Raw genomic sequence first — 23,633 nt, forward strand, 5'->3', positions numbered from 1 at the left:
AACTCTAATCTCTCAATGGGAAACTGGCTTACTGTTACTTTATTATCCATGGAAGTCAGCTCAAGAAACCTTTTGTTTTGAAGTAGGGGTTATTCCTCCACTCAGGAACTAAAATCCCTAGCTTTAGCTTCAGATGAAATGGTCAAGGACTACCTGATGCATATTACACATCTCTGATCTGATTGGCCGGCTTTACGCTTTACTGTACGCATCTTCTGGGAGTCAGAGTGCACAGGATGAGAAAGAACAGGATTTGACAAGTTCGTGTCATCGTTCCTTAGGAAAAAAATATTTGAAGTGTTTGAAGCACTTCAAAAAAAAGTTAACCAGCATAGTAATACTTTAGTTTGCTTTCTGTCTGTGTTTATTTTATTTTATTATACATTTTTCATTTAATTTTGTTTGCTTAATTCAGTTTCATTTCAGGACCCATATTTGCACTAATGCAGGTACATGCATTGGTCATACAGAATAATTATTTGCATAATCTGCTGAATATCAAAGTCAGGAGATTATCATAAATCCCTTATAAACATGACTTTTTAAATTGACTATAAAAATAGGCTGACATGGGTAAATTCAATATTACTGGAATATTTTTGTATTTAATTTTCTTTTATTTTTACATTTTGCTTTGATGTATTTTTATTTGATTTAAGTTTATACAGTCATGGTCATAATTACTGGCACCCTTGGTAAATATGATCAAAGAAGGCCGTGAAAATAAATCTGAATTGTTAATAATAATAATATCGTTTTGATATTTTATTTAAAAAATGCACATAAATCTAACCTTTCTGGTTGTTGAACAAGATCATCTCCACAGATATGACCCACCATAGATGAAAGTATCTTGCAGACACGCAAACTGCTGCAAATGAAACTCAAAGTTTGGTGTCGCATCCAGGGGCTCAAAACACATTCATCAACTTATTTAGAAGTACTGAAAAGCAGTCATGAAGTTCTCTCTCCCCTGTTAGCGCAGCCACTGAAGGTAGCATTTATATTAGTTTTGAGCTTATACATTTATGTGGCAATGTTTAAATGGAACAGAATTAATCGGATAGCTGATCAGTAAAAGTGCATAAAGTGACAAGTGCATGCCTGGTTACAGAACCATTTCCCTGCTTCATTAGTGAGGGCGTTTTTTGCATCACTAATAGCCCCTTTATTCAAATTATGAATGGATTATATAGCCTAAGCCTAGAAAGTGTGCAAAGAGCATTCCCTTTATAATCACTGACGAGCTGCCACTCAGTTCAGTTCGTCGTGATCTCTTTACACTGCACATTTAATCTCTTATTTACAGCCAGTCTGTTCTTTGGAATAATGAGAATTCTGACTGACCGATTGGGCGTTGTGACGGCGTTGTGACATCACAGATGTCTGTGATTGGCTAAATTGCTCAACGCTGCAAAAAACTTTGGAAATAGAATCCTTTGACGCTGTCTGCAAACACATATGTACTGGAGGGATTGCCAGAGAAAGAGAGAAAAAGCGTTCTCCAAAATGATATTATTTTGCAGTTTGTAATGTATGTACATTCCAGAAAATCCCTTGCTCGCAAATATTTCATTATTTTGCATAACCATGCCACAGCGGGCCTGACAAAAAACTACCCATATAACCTTAGCTTGAATGACTGATGTATGTTGTAAACAAGCCATAGTCGTCTGGGTTTTAAATTGAAGATGTTGATAATTTTATTGTAATCCAAATTTTCTGTTAGTATAGATAACTGTTTTTATTATAAACATTCAAGGGAGCTGCTAGCTGGAATGTTAAAATTGTATTATATTAAAAAAAAAAAATCCATGCATCAGACAGGGTGGGCAAGCTGTCAATCTCACCCATAGCTCCGCCCCTGCATGCAACTACTGACTTTCTCCAGTTTTAAACTTGATGCACCAGGTGTCAAAACAACTGTTCTGGCCATATGCCACAACTCTAATAATACCTACCAAGTATTGATGCTTGGCATATACACATGTTGACATATCTTTTTATTTCATTTTTTTTTTGGACACATGTGTAAGCATTTTTCCAGACAGGATTAGTTTTTGAAACGAAGTTTGAGGTACATTGAGATCTTTGAAGTTAAAACTAAGGCCCGTTGTGGGAGTAAGGTCTAGTGCTTTTGTAGGCAGAGTTTTAAAAAAGTTAAAGAGTTTCAAAAGGTAGGCAGCTTAACTTGAAAAGCTCTTCGAAAAAAAACAAAAACTATAATGCATAATTTTTTGACTACTGTACTTTACCCAATATCTGAGTATTCTGTGTTTTTATAGTAAGAGCATTGCATCATAAGGTTATCAACTTGTTAATGCTAAATTCTAGATCAGTCGTGAGGCGAATTCACAGCGCGCTTAAAATGAGGAGTGTATTTCTGTGTGATTGTTGCTGTATATGAAGAGAGTTATGAGGGTTTTTTTCAGTCATGTTGCCTATGTAGGCGGCTCGCTGGGTTTAAGAACAGAGCTGCAGACTCAAACCACTTCCCTAATTGGACTTCCTGCATGTCAGAGAGATGTAGATGATAGTGTCGCCTGTGTGTGTGTGTGTGTGTGTGTGTGTCCGCGATGGCCCTTTCCTGACCAGCATCAAGAGTGATTGTTCACCCCGCTGCTGCCGTTGTTCACTCGACTGTGTGACTGCATCTGTTTGAGTGACTGTGAAATGACCTTATGCTTAAAGTCTTCAAAGTCAAAGCGAATCACAAAATTAACACAGACCAGTCAGCCAGCCAGAGGCATTCGGCCAAATGTAATTTCTTATCGCCTGTAGTTTTGCTAAACTTTACTCTGTGCCGTTTGTGACCTCTCTGCACCCGCTCTGAGATGATCAAGCATGTGGACTTTTGTGTCGTTGTCATTGTTTTCTGCAAGCCACCCACCTGCATGCTTCAAAGAGACCGGAAGATGAGGAGCGCTTGTGAAACAAACTTATCTGACAGTTTCTGTGTGAGTGACTGAGTGAGATAAGAACACACAAACACTGACCTTTGAACCACATGTAAAAATTGCCTTAAGTTAGGGTTAGGTTTTTACTTTGAGTGTTGATTATTATATGAAAAAATAAACAATAGTGTGTGCTCCGCTGATAATAGTAACCTTAAATATGATAATAATGTGCAAGTAATAGGGTTAGGTGAGGTAGATCCTCGCTTTGGCCCGCTGTTTGTGCACAGTAAAATGAAAGATGAAGTGCTATAGAGGGGTTTGTGTGCAGCGCTTCAGATTTTAATTGAAAATGCATTTTAAATTCCATCCAGGTCAGTTGAAACTACAATTCATTTTCAGATCAGTGTGCATTGGATTTTACTTCCGGTACTAAACAGGATGTAGAATTGTAATGCTATAAAATACTTAGTACTGTAACATTTAAAAAACACTTTGTGTTAGCCCATAAACTTGTTGTCGTAATAATTTCAATAGATGATATGATAATCAATATTTGAAATGCCATCTATAGAAATTCATATCATCTTTCATATTTAATAAATATATTTTATATAAACGTTTTTTTTTTAATCATGGTGGAAATGGTAATTATAATTACACCTGTGTTTATTGTTCAAAGAATTATATTATATTATAATATAATGACTATTAACTTAATAATTGCGTACTGAATAATGTGTACATTAAAGTAATGTAACGTTTATGTTTAATGTTACTTTTAATTATATTCTATTAATCATTATTCTATTATTAAATGATTTAGTTTCAAATCACAATATTCCAATTTTGATGTCAATATTTATTTTTATAAAGCAATGAGAAAATGCATATTTTGATCAAATGTGTTTTGAATTTTGACACGATTGAATTTAGTTTTGGTAGCACGTTTAGCAAGAAAATGTTTTGAAATGTGTGTTTTGTCTCGTGTATGACTAATGGAATTCTTTTCAGTTCTTTTTCATGAATTGAAAAGAAGCCACTATTGACTGTAGCTCATCCCTGCAGAGGAGCAGATGGGCCTGTACTGGTCATGTGTAGGTTTGGGGCGAGCGTGGACATGTTGAGGAATGACTCTATACTGCTGCTTTGCCTGTATGTTAGGAGTTGTTAACTAAATAAGATGAATTCGGTTTGGATTGATCTGCTGTATGATGCTTTGATTCAAAGGCCTGCTGCTGTTTAAAGAAGTAAGAAGCATTACCGTGTTTGATTTTCGAGCTTGTAATTCACTCTTCAGTGTGTGTTTGTGCTGTGTTACTTCTGATGAATCATAGCCTACACACTGCTCTGTGGAAAGTGTGTTCCAGCTGTGTTTCCTGTTGAGATTTCACTGAGCTGTCGATTTACATATAATCTTCTATTGAGCAAAAGCAGTAAATATGTAAGAGAAATTGTATATCCTCGCTTGATCCCAAAAGGAAAATAATGTCACAATGCAAAAGAAGAATTTTCATTTTGTTTATGCAAAATAAGCAGTCCTCTCTTTTTAGAGCACTGTTGATGTAAGTAAACATTAGTCTAGACAGCATTAGTCTGCGTGAGACTGTGACTGTTTCTGTCCATGTGTCAAGAGGAAGTTCAGTCTCAGTCGCTCATATTCACTTTGCTAGTAAACAGATGTGCCTACAGCATCTGGCGGATACTTTATCAGTGTAGTATACCCTGTGTTTCGCTCTCATGACATTGTGTGTGTGTTTTAGAAGTTGCTTTGGTTTAAAGGTCATTTAGAATAAAAGAAAAAGCATTCAGGCAGGTCTGACATCGACCGGATTAATCTTAAACAAACAATGAAGATATTGAAATTCTAGCCTAGTGTCACCTCTAGCTTTCAGATATCTGTATTCATAGTCTCAAAGGTCGGCACTGTTGAAGCGACTGGATTTAAGCTAAATAAATTTGTCATCATTCAGTTTCAGTGGTGTACGTAGCCAGATTTTTGATCTTCAGACTGAATGAGCAGCTTATTCTGGTTAAGACCCGCCTACTTAGAATGAGGACATAGTTTGATTGACATATGAAGTGGCCAATCACTGTATGTTTAGCTTTTGCGTGTAGCTTTGTCCTTTTTGGTCTTCAGTTGAGATTCTTTGATTTCCTCAAAGATGACCAATCAATACAGTTTTGTGTAGTTTTTATCAGTTACTGTTGTTAAATTTGTAATATTCACCTTATTTTTAGATCATTAGTTCTCAAATGATCTGTAAACACTGCAGCTGTCATAAAACAGAAGAGCTGTTTAATTGAACACAGCTGGAAAACCAGCTCACCCACAGATCGTCATTTCAAGGTCATCACGATTCGAGCAAAAAGCGGTGATGTGCGAGTGGTTAAGTTGTTTAGTCTGTAATTAACCCATTTTCAGTAGTTTGACACACTTAGACTATCGACAGGGTAATTATTTGTTTTATAATATACCTAGGCTATATGTACTACTCTTTATGCTTTATTACCTTTTAGTAAAGTACCGCAAAATAGTTAATGCTGCCGTGTGAGTGTTTCTAATACAATGGCAAGTTTTCTCTTCTGACCATCACAATCATGCTTTTGGAGCAAATGGAAAAAATATAGTTTTTGTGGTTTCTGTTCATAAATTTGCCAATCTGTGGCGACTTGACTGGATCGGAGAACCCCGAAAATGTGAAAAGCGTCCATTTGGTAATATTATAAACGGCCCTTACTTTAGATAAAATGTTTCTTAGATGGCATTTAACCTAATATTTCATAATGTTTCTTTTGCTCTAATTCCATAATATCAGTTATGTTATCATACTGTATAGATTTGTGAGGAGCCACATTCTCATTTTTCTAAGAAACCGTGGCACGGGAGCGTGTTTGTGGATAAGCTGTAAGCCTGTAAAACTGTAATTCCTCCAACTGCAGAGCAAACACATGCAAATATCAGACTATAAGGACCACACACACACACACACACACACAAAATCAGCATCTGTCTGGGTGTTAATTCAAGTAGCTGTTGAGTCACTGTTTAACCCCATGTGAGGTGTGTCTGTTTTCTCTCACCTACTTTTGTTGTCGTGCTCTCTCTCGCTCTCTCTTTTTCTGTTCCTTCCTTTATCTCGGAGTATTACACGCCTCCCCAGTCTTACTCCCTCCCCCTTTCTCTCTCTCTCTCTCTCTCTCTCTCTCTCTCTCTCTGTCTCAGTGTCTCTGGCGTGGGCTCAGATCTGCAGTGGTTTATTCAGTCGTTCAGTCGGGTCGTGTGGCTGCTCTGTGTGCTCGCTGCATCCACGTGTGTTTGCTTGCCCCGGCTGGTATGCAAAGATGGGAAGGAGGCTGCAAATGTATCCTTAGGAGGAGATGCGGTCTCGTGCAGCTGCCCTGTGAGGCAGTTCTGCCCCACAACGGCTCTGCTAGGACACTTCATCTGTGGACCTCCGAGTGTGAGCGCTACTCTTAACAAGTGAGTATGCTTTCAGGATGGCAACATGCACCATTTGAATGCGTTTGTGCAGGTGCGGATCATCCCAAGGGTTTACCACTTTGTCACCCAAAGCCAAATGACCCGAATGCACAGGTGGGATGAACTGGACTGACATTGGTGTGGGAAAAAGTGCATTTGGGGATTTGGAATGTGAGATGTGTCATCTTTGAAGAGCCAGATATTTGTTTTGTTGTAATTTGGGGACAAAATGCTACCCAGACGTGAGCTTAATGTGGCAAACTCTCCCTTTGGGGAGGTTATCGAATGATTTATGAATAAGGTGCTTGATATTAAAATGATATTTTTTGAGTCCTAGCATGCAGAAAGTTTCTTTGAGGTAGTCTGGAGTCAGAATTAGGTTTATACAAACAGCAAACGTTTGCGGTATGCTTTCATTTAGGTAGCAAGGTGTGTGTGTGTGTGTGTGTGTGTGTGTGTCATGTTTTGAACATGCACACTTCCTCTGGTGACGAAGGTAGGGCATGATCAGAAGTTTGTGTTTAGCCTCACACACACAGAGAGAGTGAGAGTGGCAGCAGCAGCTCATTATTAATATCAGGAAACTTCACTTTTATCTTTCCTCTTTCTCTCATTTCATTTGCAAAGCAGAACAATGTTGATATTCCTCAGACATTCTGGCGAGCGTTTGTTCAGTATTAAACTACTGGATTTAATTCTGTTTGAACTGTTTAATGTTCTCCTTTCAAAGCGCCATTTTTTTGTCTGTTATTTTAGTGTTGGTTGTGCTAAGTATGAGGGGTAAACTGGATATACATCACACCAGTATGAATGTTAATTTTATTATATATAATTGTATTTTCCTGCTTTCCTGCTTTGTCCTGCTCCTCCTGGTCATAAACTATAAAGCTGTTGGTGAAAAAGAGGGTCTGCGTCTCTACTTTTTCTCTGTTTGTTTGTGTCCATGCACATTTATTTCTTATGTTTATGTATGTTTGTAACAGGTGTGTGTGTGTGTGTTTTGGTTTTGCTATGTTGCAATGCACCTGAGAAGCTGCTCTATTAGTGTGAAAACGTTGAGGAAGGAAGTGCTCGTGTAGAAGAGGTCAATGTAAAGGATGCCCTTTAAAAGCAGAAAAATTCCTCCGACAGCAGTTAAAAAAGTACACAAGATAAAAATTCTCTAACATTTGACTCATCTTGAGACTGAGACTATTTCTGCGGTGATGTCTGGTTCTTCATGAGTTGTCTCAGAGCTTCAGCTCGGAAAGAAAGAAAGAAAGAAAGAAAGAAAGAAAGAAAGAAAGATAGTACAGCAAAACAAAAACCCTGATGCTGCAAGTGGTTTTTTATCAAGATCTCACACCGTTGTGAGCATATCTGTTTTACAGTGCTCTAGAAAGAAGAAAAATGAGATCAATCATGCAGAGTATTTCTAGAGTAAAGTACAACAGGAGTAAAGGCCTTCTGGGGTAAAAGGCCGTTTTGAGTTTTGTTATTCGCTTCAATAACTCTAAACAGAAACTAAAACGACTTTCCTAAATGCCTACGCAGATATGGCCATATCAATAAAACAGATGCTTTCTAAAGGTCTGAAGGCCTTTTGCTTTAAGTCTGAGGTCATATTTACTTGGTTTTACAAGAAGTCAAACTTCATTCACTCCTCTATTTTACTGTATTGCTTCTTCAGTATTCAATATACATTTGGTATTTTTTTATTTTTAAATGATCCAATTGACTTACGGTAGTCAGGTGATCTAAAAGGGACTGCTTGAACAGTTGCAACCAGTGCAAGTTTAATATATAGAGATATGTGTAGATGACTAGTCTCAGTGGTTGCATTAGTTTATCCTTTATCTGTTTCTCTCTGAAACCGATTCTGCTGCATGGACAGTGTTTTTTCAGAGTTGCATGACTGATCTTTTCCTCGCACTTAGCACACTGTTCATCGAGTTTTGTGGAGTAATGATGCTTGAGATTGTGTTCCTCAGGCACTGCAATCTTTACAAAACGACAAAGACAAAAAGTATCTGTACACTATGTTGTGTGATGTATAGTAGTGTAGCTCTGAAGTGTATGTAGAGGATTTAGCTATTATCTCGACACAAGTCTTTGTCAATACAACAATAAACAACAAATCACTACTTGCTCTGTTTTAACCTCCTGTATAGCTTGTGACCTTCTTATTTAGCTGAATTGAAGTGATGATGATGCTAATGAATAAACACTTGTTCCCAGTTACCCAGCATCACTAACCAGCCATCCATCCACATTTTTTATGTTTTCAGCATTCAAATGTTGTCTCAAACTTTTATTTTCAATTCTTTTTTTGATTCTGCTTCATTACATTCAAAATTTGCATTCCAATTCTACATTATATTTGCTTCAATAATTCAATTCAGGAATGTTACAACTGTAACATTGAAAGTTAAACCATTTAGATATAATGACATTATTAATAAAAAACCATGTAAAAAAGATGTATGCAGGACAATCTCCGGATGCATTTCTCACACATGTTCTACAGTTGGGTGATGACCACATTCTCCTTTGTTTCCTCTTTAGAGCAACTTCTTGGGAAGTAGCAGTTTCTCCGTGGCTGATTTCCTCCAGTCCAAGGACCAGCAGCTTTCTCTCAGCCTGAGGTGAGTTGGATTGTGGGATGTGAGATTCAGCATTAATTGAGGCTGTGCTGTCGTTTTATGGTGTAAACTTCATTCTGTGCACATGTGATGAGCTCTCTGGAGGTGGATGATGTCAGGCATCCACAGCTGATCAAACAGGACTGAGACCAGCAGAAAACAGGCCATCTGCTCCTTTATTTGGCACATATTTAGTTGCCATACAGCTCGATCTGACTGTCCAATGAATGCACAGCTTGAGTTTTCGTTGTATGGTAGGGCTAGGACGTCTTGATGGTTTAAAGCACCTTAGATGTGTTATTTACACATCGAGGAATGTGTCAAGACAAGTCCCGAACTGGTTCATTTTAGTTGCTTTTCTGGTGCAGAGAACCGCTGTGCTTTTAAATGTGCTTCATCCAATGAATTTCGAGTTTTTTTATATGAATGCCCATATCGGCCACTTTACAAAAATAGACATTTAGCACACTTTCCAACAAAACATGCATATTAATATAGTAATATAAAAGACTAGTAAGGAATAGTGTGAATTCCTATTCTATGCTAGTTTGAATAGTTTTTAGTTAGTTAAAAAACTATTCAATAAGTGTGCTGGATAAGTGTGGAAATAAGAAAGCTGGGTAATGTGAAGAAAGAGTCAGGTAGAGGACGTTTAGTAGTCATAGTAGTAGTCTAATCTGGCAACCTAAAAGCTGTGATTCATTAACAAAGATAAAGGATAAAGGATCACAATTGTGCTCCTCTCAGTAGGGTTGCTCCTTTTAAATGCACTGTTGATTGGTAATTAAATATCAATATGTTATTCTAAATTAGTACAGACTGTGTAGGCAGGATACATTCATATCCATAAGCATCTGCATCATGCCATCAGAGCGAGACCTGAAATCCGACCGTTTTGTTGCTTTTTTTATTGTTCACTAAATGATTCCGAATTCAACAGCTGCTTCAGTGCGGATATTTTCTGCTGTGTACACGGATGTGCTGGATCTGCTCCAAAACCTAGTGGGCTGTCTACATAGACAGCACTTACCAAACGGCTGTCTTCTAAGATAGCTTGTTTTGGCCAAATTGGAGTGCTGTTTGCTGGGTTGCTGCCTATGAAGTGTCCTCACAAGTTTCCTTGACGGTAAGCATGCAGTAATCATTAAGAAAGCTTGCTGTGTTTTGAAGCTGAGCTGGTGTGTGTTTAGTCATGATTGATAGTGTTGTGACTGTGAGTGACAGACGGAGGGATTCCCGGCACACTGCAGCACAGATTACAACATTAGTATCAATAGAGTGTTGTTTCTCTTTATTTTTCATATTGCTCATGTTACGGTGTAGACACTGGCCCTTGCTTCTTGTTTGTTTCGCTGTCAGTGGCTGGTTGTTTTCTCTCTGTCATTCTTTCTCTCTCTCTTGAAACTAAGACTAGCGTTTCTCTTTGGTGAAGAGCGGCAGAAGTACAAAAGGACCATCTCTTCTGTAATGCAACAAGGCGTACAGTACATGTGGTCCAAAAGTCTGGAAAGCTATTTTTTTCCATATTGTACATTGGATCGAAAAATTGTGAATTTCGGATTGTTTTAATATTTGGTTTGTGTCTCTTCTGCTTTAATTGAAGCAGTAGTGGAGCGATCTAAGATGTTTCAAAGAGCATCTTGAGCTTCGCTGGAAGAAAGTATGACTGTCCGTACACTGTAAGAAGTTTCCAATTACTGTATTTCAACTTAACAACTTAAGTACAGTTGCTACCTTAAATTTGAATTATAATCAAATTGGCTTTACAAGTTATTTCAACTTAAATTATATTAAAATGACTTACAAAATCAATCCAAATCTTAATCAAAAATAAAAATAAGAATTTGAAATTGGTTAATGGAAAAACATGAAAACAAGTCTTGACTCTCATTCACTTGAGAGTGACCTAGAAATAGTGTAGAATATTAAATATTTATTTTCCTTTTTATGATTTTTTTTTCAGAAATCAAAAGCTTTGTTTCTTTTTAATACTGCGACAAGTCTTGCATGTTTTAACGTGATTAGACTCTATATATTGTATTTGTTTATGTATAGTTTATGGTGTTTTTCAAAAGCATTAGATTTACTTTTTCTTTTTCATGCATTGTGTCAAATCATTAATGCATATGATATTTGTGATAGTCTACATATCTTTTTGTACTTCTACAGCGAATAACTTATTATTATAATTTATAATTTTTGTTTTAATTTATTAATTATATTTAGATTTGTTTTATATTTTTATATTAAACTTTTTATATTGATATTTTAATATTTTGTAAGTTTTTTCAATGCATAAATGCAAGTGATTTATTATATATTTGTTTTTAAATTGCATCATTCGCAGTGCTTTATGTGGCGTGTATTTCATTCACTCATAAAAGATTTAAAGTACACTGTCTTTTATCTTTGTGTAATGTTGCGATTCCTCTCAGAGCTTTTGTTTGGATCACTTTCTGAAATGCTTTTGTAATGTACTTAATGGGAAAAATACTTTCAATAAGTTTGTGCTGAAAAAGTCATCTGCATTCTTGAGCTCTTCAGTTGTTTATAATCAGCACTCTGTTTTGGTATATACAGTATAGGGTGAAGAAGCTTTTCAGTTTTTCACTTCGGTTTCAGTTGTTTTTGTTGTGCATATAATAGAAATGCAGTGCATGTGTTGTGTGTGTCTGTGACTCTGTTGTTCGACCCGGCCGACACCTTTCACACAATTGACAGCTCTGCTGCGCTGTGTTTCAGGAAGTCTTGTCTTTCCTCTCTTCATCCCCTCGCAGGTCACCTTTTCATTTCTGGCATATCTCTTCCTCTCTCTATATCATGCCACATTCAGTTATTTATAGATCCTTATCCTAGCAGTCTTAGATGCCTGGAGTGTAGGGCAATAAACAGCAGCCTGCACTGGAGATCTTCTACAGTCGGTGTATTGATTGGGAGGGAGTTTATGGGTTGAGATGTGCCGTACCCATGGCAAATCAAGTCTAAATCTTTCCTAATGAAAGCTTCATCATATGTGAGGCCAGGGTGTAAAATTACAGATAGTTTTTTTTCTGTACCTGGCAACGTCAGCTGTTTTTATCATAATTATTTGCATTATTTTGTAGTAGTATTGCAGTTGTATTGTTGTTCTGTGTTCTTTGCACTTTTCTGACAATCCAAGTAAAATTTTTGACTCACCTGCCAAAAGTGAATGGAATTGAGAAATTTCACCATCCAATAATATTTATAACTGCCCATGTGAAATTGAGTTTTATACATATATATGTGACCCTGGGCCACAAAACCTTAAGTCTTAAGTGTCATTTTTTTTAAATTGAGATTTATACATCATAATAATAAATAAGATTTCCATTGATGTTTGATTTATTAGGATTTGACAATTTTTGGCTGAGAACTAATTGAAAATCTGGAATCTGAGGGTGCAAAAAATCGAAATACTGAGAAAATCACCTTTGAATTTGTCCAAATGAATTCTTAGCAATGGATATTACTAATCAAAAAATAAGCTTTCACATATTTATCCTAGGAAATTTACAAAATATCTTCATGGAACAAGATCTTTACTTAATATCCTAATGATTTTTGGCATAAAAGAAAAATCAATCATTTTGACCCATACAATGTATTTTTGGGTATTGCTACAAATATACCCCAGGGACTTAAGACTGGTTTTGTGCTCCAGGTTCACACACACACACACACACACACACACACACACACACACACACACACAGACAGACACACACAATATTATTATTTCATATTTTCCCCATTATATATTTGTAGCAAAAATATTTGCTTGTCACAGTTTACATTTATTTTGAAACAGTTTACAAACAGTTTAATTTTTACAGAAATGATAAGTAACACACTGAATTAAACATTTTTTTTTTAAGTAGAAAACCTGAAATTAGAAAATTGCTTTCTTGTAAAAATGTACTTAATCTTAACCCAGCAAATTACAAAATCATGAATACCCATTAGAATTTAGTTCTTCATATTTTTGGTTTGGTGATTAAATTGAAAGTTGGCTAGTGACATTATTTACCTGTTTACCTAAAATAAAATAGTTTTAATTTTTAGGTTTATGTGTGTGTGTGTGTGTGTGTGTGTGTGTGTGTATATTCATATATATATATATATATATATATATATACATACAGATGTTATATATACACAAACATATATTAATATATATTTTTTTTACTTCTCTTGAATATTGACAATTGGCAGCATAAATGTAGATTCACACAAAAATGCGAGATTTATTGTGTGTGGATGATTTTTCAAAAATAATTTAATTTTACTTTAATTCTAGTCTAATTCAAAGTACATGGAGAACTTTCAGATGAGAAAGCATTCTGGTGCACAAGTAGTGGTTTTCACATGCATGAACTCACCGAATGATTTACTACATGCTAGTAATGTTGCTATTGACAAACCCAGTGATGGACGAGCACAGGCAGTTTTTCGGATCTTATCCCATGATGCCTCACATAAATAACCCTGTCCCTTTCATTCTAAACTGTTGAGATAAATGAGTAGCGTTAACCCTCATCTCAGTAGCACTTAACTGAGCATTATCTTCGCTCACACAATCATCAGTTAGTTAGTATATATCAGGAGGAAAGTGTGCTTTGATGAATGTGTTGTGATGGAAGTTCATTCAGATTTTCAGGAAAAAAGTGTTTCAAAGCATCTGGGGAATAATTTTAAAATGCACGCATGATCAGATTGAACAGAGAGACCAGAATAATTTAATATGATCGTATTTCAATTCACATAAACACTTTGTTTTAAGTACCTGCTGTAAGTGAATCTTCATGTGTATCTGTGAGATGCACAAGATCACCAGCTTGAAGATGTCTGGCGCGAGGGGAAGAGAGATTCATTTACAGCCCTTGAATGAAACAAACATAAATCAGTATACAGATTGATTTAGTATACAGCTTGTGTTTAGAAGGGTTACTGGCCTACATTTCCTGATTCATCCTTTAGCCTCTCGTCTGCTGTTGATGAAATGTAAATGAATGATTTGATTAAATTAGCTTGCTTAACTGCAGCGCAATAAATGCCAAGAGCAAGCAAAACACAGCAGAGGAAGAGAGTGTTGATGTCTTAGTTTGTTCTGGATTTATTAGCATGTTCCACTAGCTGAACCTCAGTTTGGAATTAATGCAGTAACATACAGATGTTTTAGAAATTCTTTGGAAGGATATAAAATGTAATTAGTTACAATTTAGACATTTAGTCATTGCATTCAAATTAACATTTAACATTTCAAGTCGTTTAAGTTACCGTTAATGTATAATGAGCAAATGTGTAGTAACAGTAGTAAATGTAAATGAGTTTTAAGAAATTATAATAATAATAATACTAGATAAATAATATATTAATAAATGCTGTGAAAAAAGTTATTGTCATAGTTCATGATACTAAATGCATTACATAATGTAAATTTAAATAAAAATGGAACACGAACACACACACATTTTTTATTAATTATTTGATTAATATTAAATAGTAGTCATAGTAAATATATATATATATATATATATATATATATATATATATATATATATACAAGTCATACTCCACATTCCATACCAGATGGGGGCAGTATGCCTCAATAAAGTGAATTGGTCTACTCTAGAGTAACAAACGAGAAACGGCATAGTCTCTATGCTCCGCCCCTACCTTCACAACAACCCTAGAGCCATAGCCGAAGCCTAAGAGGACGTTTTGCCTCCAGAGGAACGTTGGGTGATGTCAAGTGATTTTGAAACATGACATCTTCAAGCTACTCCCCTTCACCTTTACCAGTGAATATGTTCATATTCGTTTTGTTCATATTACATTTTGAGTTGTATATACACATTATTTGAATTAAATTAATTTGACAGACAGCATTCTGTCAACATCATTGGTCAACATCAGACAGCTGATGTTGACCAAGCTAGCGCCAACCAACGTAACCAGAGCTGCCAACTCTCAAGCATTCACCGTGAGACACACGCAATTGACTCTTTTCACACGCTTTCATGCCACACATCAATTTTCTCACGCACAGAAAAACCACAAAGCAAAGAGGACACGGAGAGCAGGTTAGTTATGATATAAAAAAATGGGTAAGTTATAGCTAGCTAATTATCAAACGCAGCTACGGTTAGCCATCGCTAACATTAGCACGTTTATCGAACAGCCTTCGATACATTTCTATGTTATAACTTCCCGAAAAAAATACACAAACATATAAAACAAACTTCTAGCGAAATACTAACAGCATCTAACTTACCAATTCAAAAGAAATGTTGCAAGTTCGGTGTCGAACCTCATTTCTTTCAGGTCCATCAGTTGTCTCCAGCGATTGAAAGCAGTGCCGATGTTTACTCTGGTTCGGCACCTTTTCTTATCGGATTTGATTTGTGATTCTGAGCGCGGTTGTTTCCCTGTAGCGGGTGGTGGTCTCTTGCCAAGGGCTTAAGTCATCCTTGCGCTCTCTTCCCTGAACTGAAGTAGTGGGCTGTACTTTCCACACGATTGACATCAGGTTAGATTACGCCCACAAGCCGTGCAAGTTATTCGTGTATTGCAGGTTGGCTGGTGGTTATGTTGCCCGCATACCGCCTCCCATGGCCGAAACTGGTATTACGACACCTGTCGGGCCGGGGCTAGTAATGCTAATGCTAATTAAGGTTGATATCTCTGCAGCACTATAACTTGACATTTTTTTAATGACATCATCGCCCTTATTTCTTATTCTTTTGATGAGTGTAGGTCATTTTTTGGATATTTTTACCTCAATTTTTGCACATGGCACCTTTAAACACTACAGTATGTCATTAGAATATGCACAGTATTAAAGCTAAATATTTGTTTCAATTATATAATAATTATATTATATATTAATATAATATATAATATTAAATATTAATATTAACAATAATTATAATAATTATTATTAAATTATACTGTACAATTATTATAAAAAATAACTGTTTATAAATTATAATTAAAAACATTCATAATTAGTAGTATAATTAATATTACGTTAATATTACATGTAATTAATAATACATCCACCACTCTCTTGAATCTTAGCAGACAGATTTTTGTTTTTTTTATAATGATTATAACATACTTTTTTGTTGCACCCTGTCAGGATTAAAATATGGATAATATTAAAATCAATGAATAATAATAGATTAATAATAAATGCTGTTTTAAAAAAATGAATAAATGCTGTGAAAAAGTTTTTGTTTTATTGGTAGTTCATGATGCATTAACTAATGTCATTAACCTATATATCATCTCACACATCAGTTAGCATACCACACACCTACACTTTAACACCCAAACACATTCACTTGGTGTTATTTCTATTCCTCTGTCTCTCTTCCACCCTCTATAACCTCCCTCTTTCCGAAGACTGTAAAACGGGTGTAAACAAGACGCTGTGTCTGTTATAACTTCATTGCTTTGCCAACACTGGCCAGAATTAGACTATAACTTGGTGAATTTTAAGCCCATGTAAAACCCATCATGGTTTAGTGTTTATCTGGTGGTCTTAGTTTAAAGACTGGCTCTTTAAAAATAAACCCCCAATGAACTTGTGCCAAAGTGCTTTAGATGCACTGCCTCTGAAGCCGACAACAAAAGAAAAGAAGTGTTTTCAAATCTTGAAAAGTTTATAAACCTATTTATTTTGCTGTCCTGGCTATGATTATATGGTTACTTATTTTATCAGTTGTCTTTAACAGTTATTTTCTCCTTTACTGTTCAGGGCCTTATCAGAACAAACATGAGAATTTTTAGGTTGCAAGTCACCAGTTGGGAAACATTAGACGCACAAACCAATAAATTTATTGAAATGCTGGATGTAATTGGACTTATGTTTGGTTGCAACTAATGTGTTGTTTCAGTCCTCATAGATACTAAATTATGTGAAATGAAGCTTGAAAAGTGTATTTCTCCATTAACATTTTTAAAATGAAGATAGTTTCCTTTGGTTTTGTCTGTGAAGTATTTTGATGCATACATCCTCGTCTTTATTTGTTTGCTGTCTTGTGTGCTTTCAAGGCAGCACTGTATTCATATTTGTCAAGCATTCCGGTCCACACCCAGTAATAGACTTCTGCAATTAATTCACCACTTTTGGTTTTGCTTGGGTTGTTGCATCATTTCAGATGGGCTATTTTTGTTTTTTAAACATTGTACTTCTAAAATGTGAAGTAAATAATAGAATATTCAGTATTCATGATGGAACTACAGTGATGATGTCACTGTGACATTTGCATTCTTAACTGAATTATTGATTGTCTTTTTTGTATTCATTTGTGTACTGAAATGTGATCAGTCTTTTTCTGTTTAATATCTGCAAAGTCACTCACATTGTGTTGAGTCTCATGCACAGTGTTATGACCGTGTCAAACCAGCTTTGATGCAACATTTGGTTTAGGCCTGAAACCTGAATTTATTGGTAACACTTTACACTAAGGTTTCATTTGTTAAAGGAATAGTTCACCCAAAAATGCCATTTTGTTAAAAATGTATTCACCCTAAGCCCATTGTTTCTTCATCAGAACAGATTTGAAGAAATTTAGCATTAGATCACTTGCTCACCAATGGATCCACTACAGTGAATGGGTGCCGTCAGAATGAGATAAGATTCAAAGCAGCGTTTCCGGCTAATATATGAGTCCATAATCTTGCTTCTTATAGTGAAAAAGTTTTCTCGTTTGAATCAAGAGAGAAACACCATTTATTGAAAACAGTGCAAACAGTTCCAAATACATATGTAGGTGAATTTTGATGAGAGATACAACAGGGGATGGACTTTTTCACCGGAGGTAGTGTTAAGGATTATGGATTTTGTATTTCAGCCAAAAGCATCAGGATAAAATTCAAATGTCTTGAAGGATTCGTTTCTTACAAACACAACGATTTTCATGACACAATACTTGTGGATTATTGTGATGTTTTTATCAGCTGTTTGTACTCTTATTCTGACGGCACCCATTCACTGCAGTGGATCCATTGGTGAGCAAGTGATGCAATGCTACATACTACAAACATATACTAAGAAAATAATCTGAGAACGACTTTGCCTCGGCTTCTGGTAGTCTGCCTATCACAGCACTGCATTCTCTCTCTCTCTCTCTCTCTCTCTCTCGCACGCACGCACGCACGCACGCACGCTTAAGGCCAGGCTTATTGCCACGTTTATGGAAAAGCCATCAAGTATCTGATCCAGTGAAATACAGAGCCCAGCAGAAAAAGGGATACAGTATGTGCGGCTGTGCTGGAGAAATACTGACACATCACACTTTACACAGACTTCTGATGCTACAGTCTGTGTGTGTGTGTGTTATAGTATCTCCCTCCCTAATTTATCTGCTGCTAGTGACCACTTGTTACACACTGCAAGCACACAAGCATTTGCTCAGTGAGTAATATCCATACTTGCTCTGGTTGGGTTTATTTTCGCAGGTTTTTTTATGCACTTCTTCAGCCCAAAGCAGAAGTTCTTGAGTTTTGTGGTGTGTTATCTGACACTTGTATATGCTACTGGATGGTTTGGTTTTCCTGCTTGACTTGACCTCAGTGTCATTTAATGCTGGTTTGCATGCTGCATGCAGTGGGATGGAACTATCTAGAAATGTAATGCATGGACGCATTCACATCTGTAGCTCAGCTTGAGATTCACATGCTTTCTGGATCATGACACTCATCCTGTTCTAGCTGTGGCTGTAAAACATTCATGTTGAGTTTCAAAGACTAAGAAGGCAGTAGGGTTATGTCGACAGACGGTAGTATTGTGTATCAATGATAGTCAGAGATATTGCCTGTGGCTTATGCCACTATTATTATTATTGGTAGTACTAGGCCTATTGTTATCAGCTAGTATATTATTATCCAATATATATATGTGTGTGTGTGTTATATGGTGGGCTAGTAGCGCAATGGATATTCTAGGTTCTAGGTTCGACTCCTGGCTGGCTCGCTCTGTTCGTTTTTCTCAGGCTGATTTTATTGTTATTGTTCCTGTAGCTCAAGTGGTAGAGCATCCCAGGGAACACGTTAGAAGAAAATTGTTAGCTTGAATGCATTTGTATAAAAGCGTCTGCTAAATGCATAAATGTACAATGTATATGCTTATTGAAGCGTCAGGTGGTTATCTTGGCAACATGCTAATGCCAAACACAGTTGTTATCCCGAGTTTGCGTTCCTAACAGAGGTTCAGATGAAGGCCACTCGCATGGATCACGGTAAACAAACAGCGATCTGTTTATTGAGGTGAGAGACTGACTTTGAGATTTAGCCCACGGTGAGCACACTGTCAGAGGAGCGTGGCCCGTTTCTCTTTGCTCTGACATTTTTCTCATTGTTAGTCTGGAGGTATTAGACAGAGCTCCTCCACACGGAGGTGAGATGGCTAACAGGGGAGCTTGTGCGGTGGAGTTGGGCTCTGACACCGGAGGGACGGGGATAAGCTTGGCTCGTCACAGTCTGACACACAGGTCAAGCTCGAGGAGCTGCTTACTGTTTTAATGACCGCCGAATGACAGGCTTCGGTGTGGCACGCGCTCTCTCACACACACACAACGTGTTTTCACTGAAGAACAAATAGTCTGTTTCATCTCTGACAGGGATGCCAAGTGTGGTGATTTTGTGCAGAGCAGATCATAATGGAGGCGAGCAGGCAATCAGGCCTCTAATGATCCCTTCAGAAGGACCATATTTACAGGAACAATCATTATACAGTGGATTGCATCTTACACTACTAAAAATAAAGGTTTTTCAAAGGTTCCTTCAGGCTTCCCACAATTATGAGAAACCTGGAAACTTAAAAACTGGAGTTACGACAACTGGGTTAAAGTAATGACAGTATTTCTAAAAATATAAACCCTATGAAGTAGGCACCCAAGTCACACTGAAATACTTTGGAGCCACTGAACCTTTAAAAAAAATATATATATATATTATTATTTCATTTTCAATTAATTTATTCTAATTTAGTGTAGTATATTTATGCACTACATAATAAATAAATATATATATATATATATATATATATATATATATATATACATACATAAATGCTCTGAGATGGGTTTTAAATAGTGTTTTCAGCAAATTCAAGCTAATTATGTGATCCTTAGGCAATTTAATGGAGAAATATAAAGCACCCTAATGCATATTTAGATTTATTTCTTTAATTAATTTATTACAGTATACTCCATTGTCCACTGAGTTGGTATTTTGGCTTTACATATGATCAGACACTTACACTTAACATTTTATGAAAATCACGCTCAAATGTTAACGAGTTAACGAGTTTTTTTACCATCGAATGATGGAGGTGTGTGTTTTGTCCATCATTTGAAAGGCCTCATCTGAGTTACTAAGTGCATCGCTTTACGTTTTCATCAACTTACAGGCTATAAAGTTTATTGTGTCTATATGGGAGCTCAGATTTTCCTGATGTTGAATACATTTGGCCAGAGTCTCATGACATATAAGATGAAGCGCTTTGCATGGGATATTTAACTCTTAGACTCTTATAGACTCTTATAGTGTTTAATGAGTAAAGATATCACTGTACTTCTTCAACATCAGCATGTTATACCCTTGTATTGGAGGTGGCTTGAGTTCTGACTCTGAGGCTTCGCTGACTGTTTGAGGATCCAATGGTAATGTTATGAGGTTTAGTCACAAGCGCTTTTGAATGCGTTTCATCGGTTAAATGTTTGTAAAACCCACAAACAGACATAAGGATGACCAATAGCAATGATTTCAAATAATAATAAGGAACTATAACAGAGATAGGAAGTTATGATCGTTTTCCAGTGGGTGGAAACACTGCTGTAAAGAACAGTCTTTTGGCTTTAACCCAAGCTAAGACGATTAAGACAGCCATTGTTGTTTGTGCTGTGTAAATGCCCATGCATTCTTGCTTTAGTAAGGCACTGATGTGTTGTGATGAGAGCGGCCTGCGTGCGTGAGTGAGTGAGTGAGGATGCATTGGCGGCAGTTGTCTGAGGACATCCCTGCTGCGCTGCTGGGATTGCATCAGCTCTGATGAATCTAATCCTGCATGGAGACTTTCAGGAGCGAGCGAGAGACTGTCAATATCAATGACTCACATCAACATCCTACTCACAGATGACAGTCTCAGCTCAGGTGTCAGTGTTTTCTGTTTGACTCACTACAGGCTGAAGTAGTTTACTTTTACTAGTAAAAGGACAAATCTCCAAAAAAAAAAAAAATAATTCTCAAGACGTCATCTAGTCACATTTGACCCAGTAATTAAAAGTAATAAATATCTTATGATATATAACATTTTATTTATATGATAGTTTAATAATATTATTATTGGTGTTGTTATTATTATTATTATTAGGAGCATCAAGATTTGTTGCATTTATTGTAATTTTTATTTTTTTAGGAACATCAAGATTTTTTTTATCCTCATTACTTTGATACAATAAATCCATTAATGTAAATCATAAATATATATTATTGAAATTTGAAAGTGTTTATACAGTACATCATGGTGTTTCACTGGTGTTGTATTATAGTTATGAGAATCAGGGTTATTAAATAAAAACTATATATATAGTTTTAGTTTACAGTGTATATAGTTTTTATTTTGTAATTTCAGTTGTTTATTTTAATTTCAGTTTTAGTTCAATTTAATAACCCTGATAGAAGACTATTAAAAAAAATAAGACTATTAAAAAAATTAAGTAAAGTGCAATTGAAAACAGAAAATACAAAAATAAAAACTGTTCCAAAATGTTACTAAAAACTACAATGGAATGTCAATGATACTAAAATGTATTGGGAAGAAAATATGATTAATTATCATGAAAATAATGTCAAATAATAGCATCCTAACTATCTTAAATTATTGTCCTAAAAGGCTTCACTCATGCACAATGTAATTTCTTTTTTTTTTTAATAAAAATAAAAGAAAAAATAAAGAAAAAGAAAAGAATGGTTGTTTGGGCATCATGTGATTCAGTCTTGTAGATTTAATTTAATTAAATAATTAAGTTTATTTATTTGATATAAAATATATATACAATTATCATGACGAAAAGCTTTGTCAGTTTATCATATAAATAGGAATTACATTAATGGATGCATTACAAGATTCTGGAGTTTGAAACATAACCATTTTTTGAAGAATAGTACCTCAGTATCGTACAAAAACAGTCCAGTGACAAACTATTCTTTTACAGGAGTCTTGCACTTTTCAGAACACAGCATGTTTCGAATGCTTCATTATGCATGTATGGGGTGTAAAATACAAGTACTTGGTTTCTTCACAAACACTAAAGGCTTTTAGAGTTTCTAAAAGATGCCGAGTGTCTCAAGAGTCTTCTTTTTGAGCCCTTACCTTTAAGCTATTTCCGTCCAGACTCGCAGAACAGGGTATTTTTAGTCTGTGGTACCCTTTGCTCACTTTCCCCTGCAGGAAGCTGTCGTTCGTTTGACATTTTGACTGGCCTGAGACACTTTCACATTCACGAACACCGCACAGACCAGGACATTCAGCGTTGAAGGTGAGCTTGTTGTTTGCCTTATCAAGAGCCGAGCGGCTCGGGTCTGAGGGTGCTGTTTGTCTCGGACGGTGCGGGAGAGATTTTGATGTTTGTGGAGAGTAAAACGCTGCAGGATGGAGAGATTGTGGAGTGGAGTGTGACTGCTGCTGCTGTTCACGGAGTCTGCTGTGAACTTGTTGAGCTGATAGAACAAGTGCCTTGTGAAAACACATTTTCAGCAGCGTTGACAAACTGTGAAGAGAAACGTGCGAGGATGAGTAACTGTTTGTCAACGATGCTTATGAATTATGCAGAAGAGCAGCCACGTGATCTGGCGACTACCAATAGACTGTTTGCTTTATGAATGACACACTGCCACTGAAATGTGTTAGATGTGTTAATGTTGCTTGTGTTTGAGTGGCTGACGTGATCACGTTGCTCATATAGTGGCAAAATGTTTCCAGAAATGATAGAATTCCTAAAGCCAGAAAACTTTGCAGCATTTTGACAGCGTTCCTATTTACACTTGGCTTACTAACAAACATTTTATGTATTAAAATCCTACAGGTCGATCTATGTTTATTGACAATTTTTTATATATATTTTTTTTTATTACATTGATATATTTTTATATTATTATTTATTTATTTTACCATACAACATCAATTACATAAATTATAATTTTAAAGTTCTCAACTGATGTTTAAAATATTATTCATTCGTTTTTTAAGACATTACACTAATTATAGTAATATTGTTATTTTAAATGTTTATTTGTTCTTATATTATACTTTATTTACTTTATAGTTAATTTATTTGTTCATTCATTCTACTATATAATATCAGTTGTATTAATATTATTATTTTAGGTTATCAGCTGATGCTGTTTATATTACCATTTTTGTATTTTATTTTATATTTCAAATTATTATTATATTATCAAATAAATATTTTTAAGGTATTACACTATTATTGTAAAGGGTTTTAAACTAATATATTTTTAAAGTGTTATTTAAGATATTATACAAATTATATGAATTGCATTATTGTTATCAACTGATATTTATAGTAGTACAGCATTTAT

At 35.7% G+C, this 23,633-nt stretch overlaps 1 protein-coding gene across 4 annotated transcripts in view; it reads left to right on the forward strand.

Annotated features, from left to right (window-relative positions):
* LOC132142775 (type II inositol 3,4-bisphosphate 4-phosphatase-like) overlaps positions 1-23,633 on the forward strand; it is a 124,885-nt gene that overhangs the window by 19,112 nt on the left and 82,140 nt on the right. For 3 of the 4 annotated variants that reach the window (XM_059552885.1, XM_059552887.1, XM_059552888.1), the window contains exon 3: positions 8,923-9,002. In XM_059552885.1, the coding sequence (XP_059408868.1) occupies positions 8,923-9,002 (80 nt within the window). Of the gene's footprint in view, positions 1-6,133; positions 6,379-8,922; positions 9,003-23,633 lie in introns of those variants that run through there. The other variant, XM_059552889.1, reaches the window with a different exon arrangement.

Source organism: Carassius carassius, chromosome 6, assembly GCF_963082965.1.
Source record: "Carassius carassius chromosome 6, fCarCar2.1, whole genome shotgun sequence".
Taxonomy (NCBI): Eukaryota; Metazoa; Chordata; class Actinopteri; order Cypriniformes; family Cyprinidae; genus Carassius; species Carassius carassius.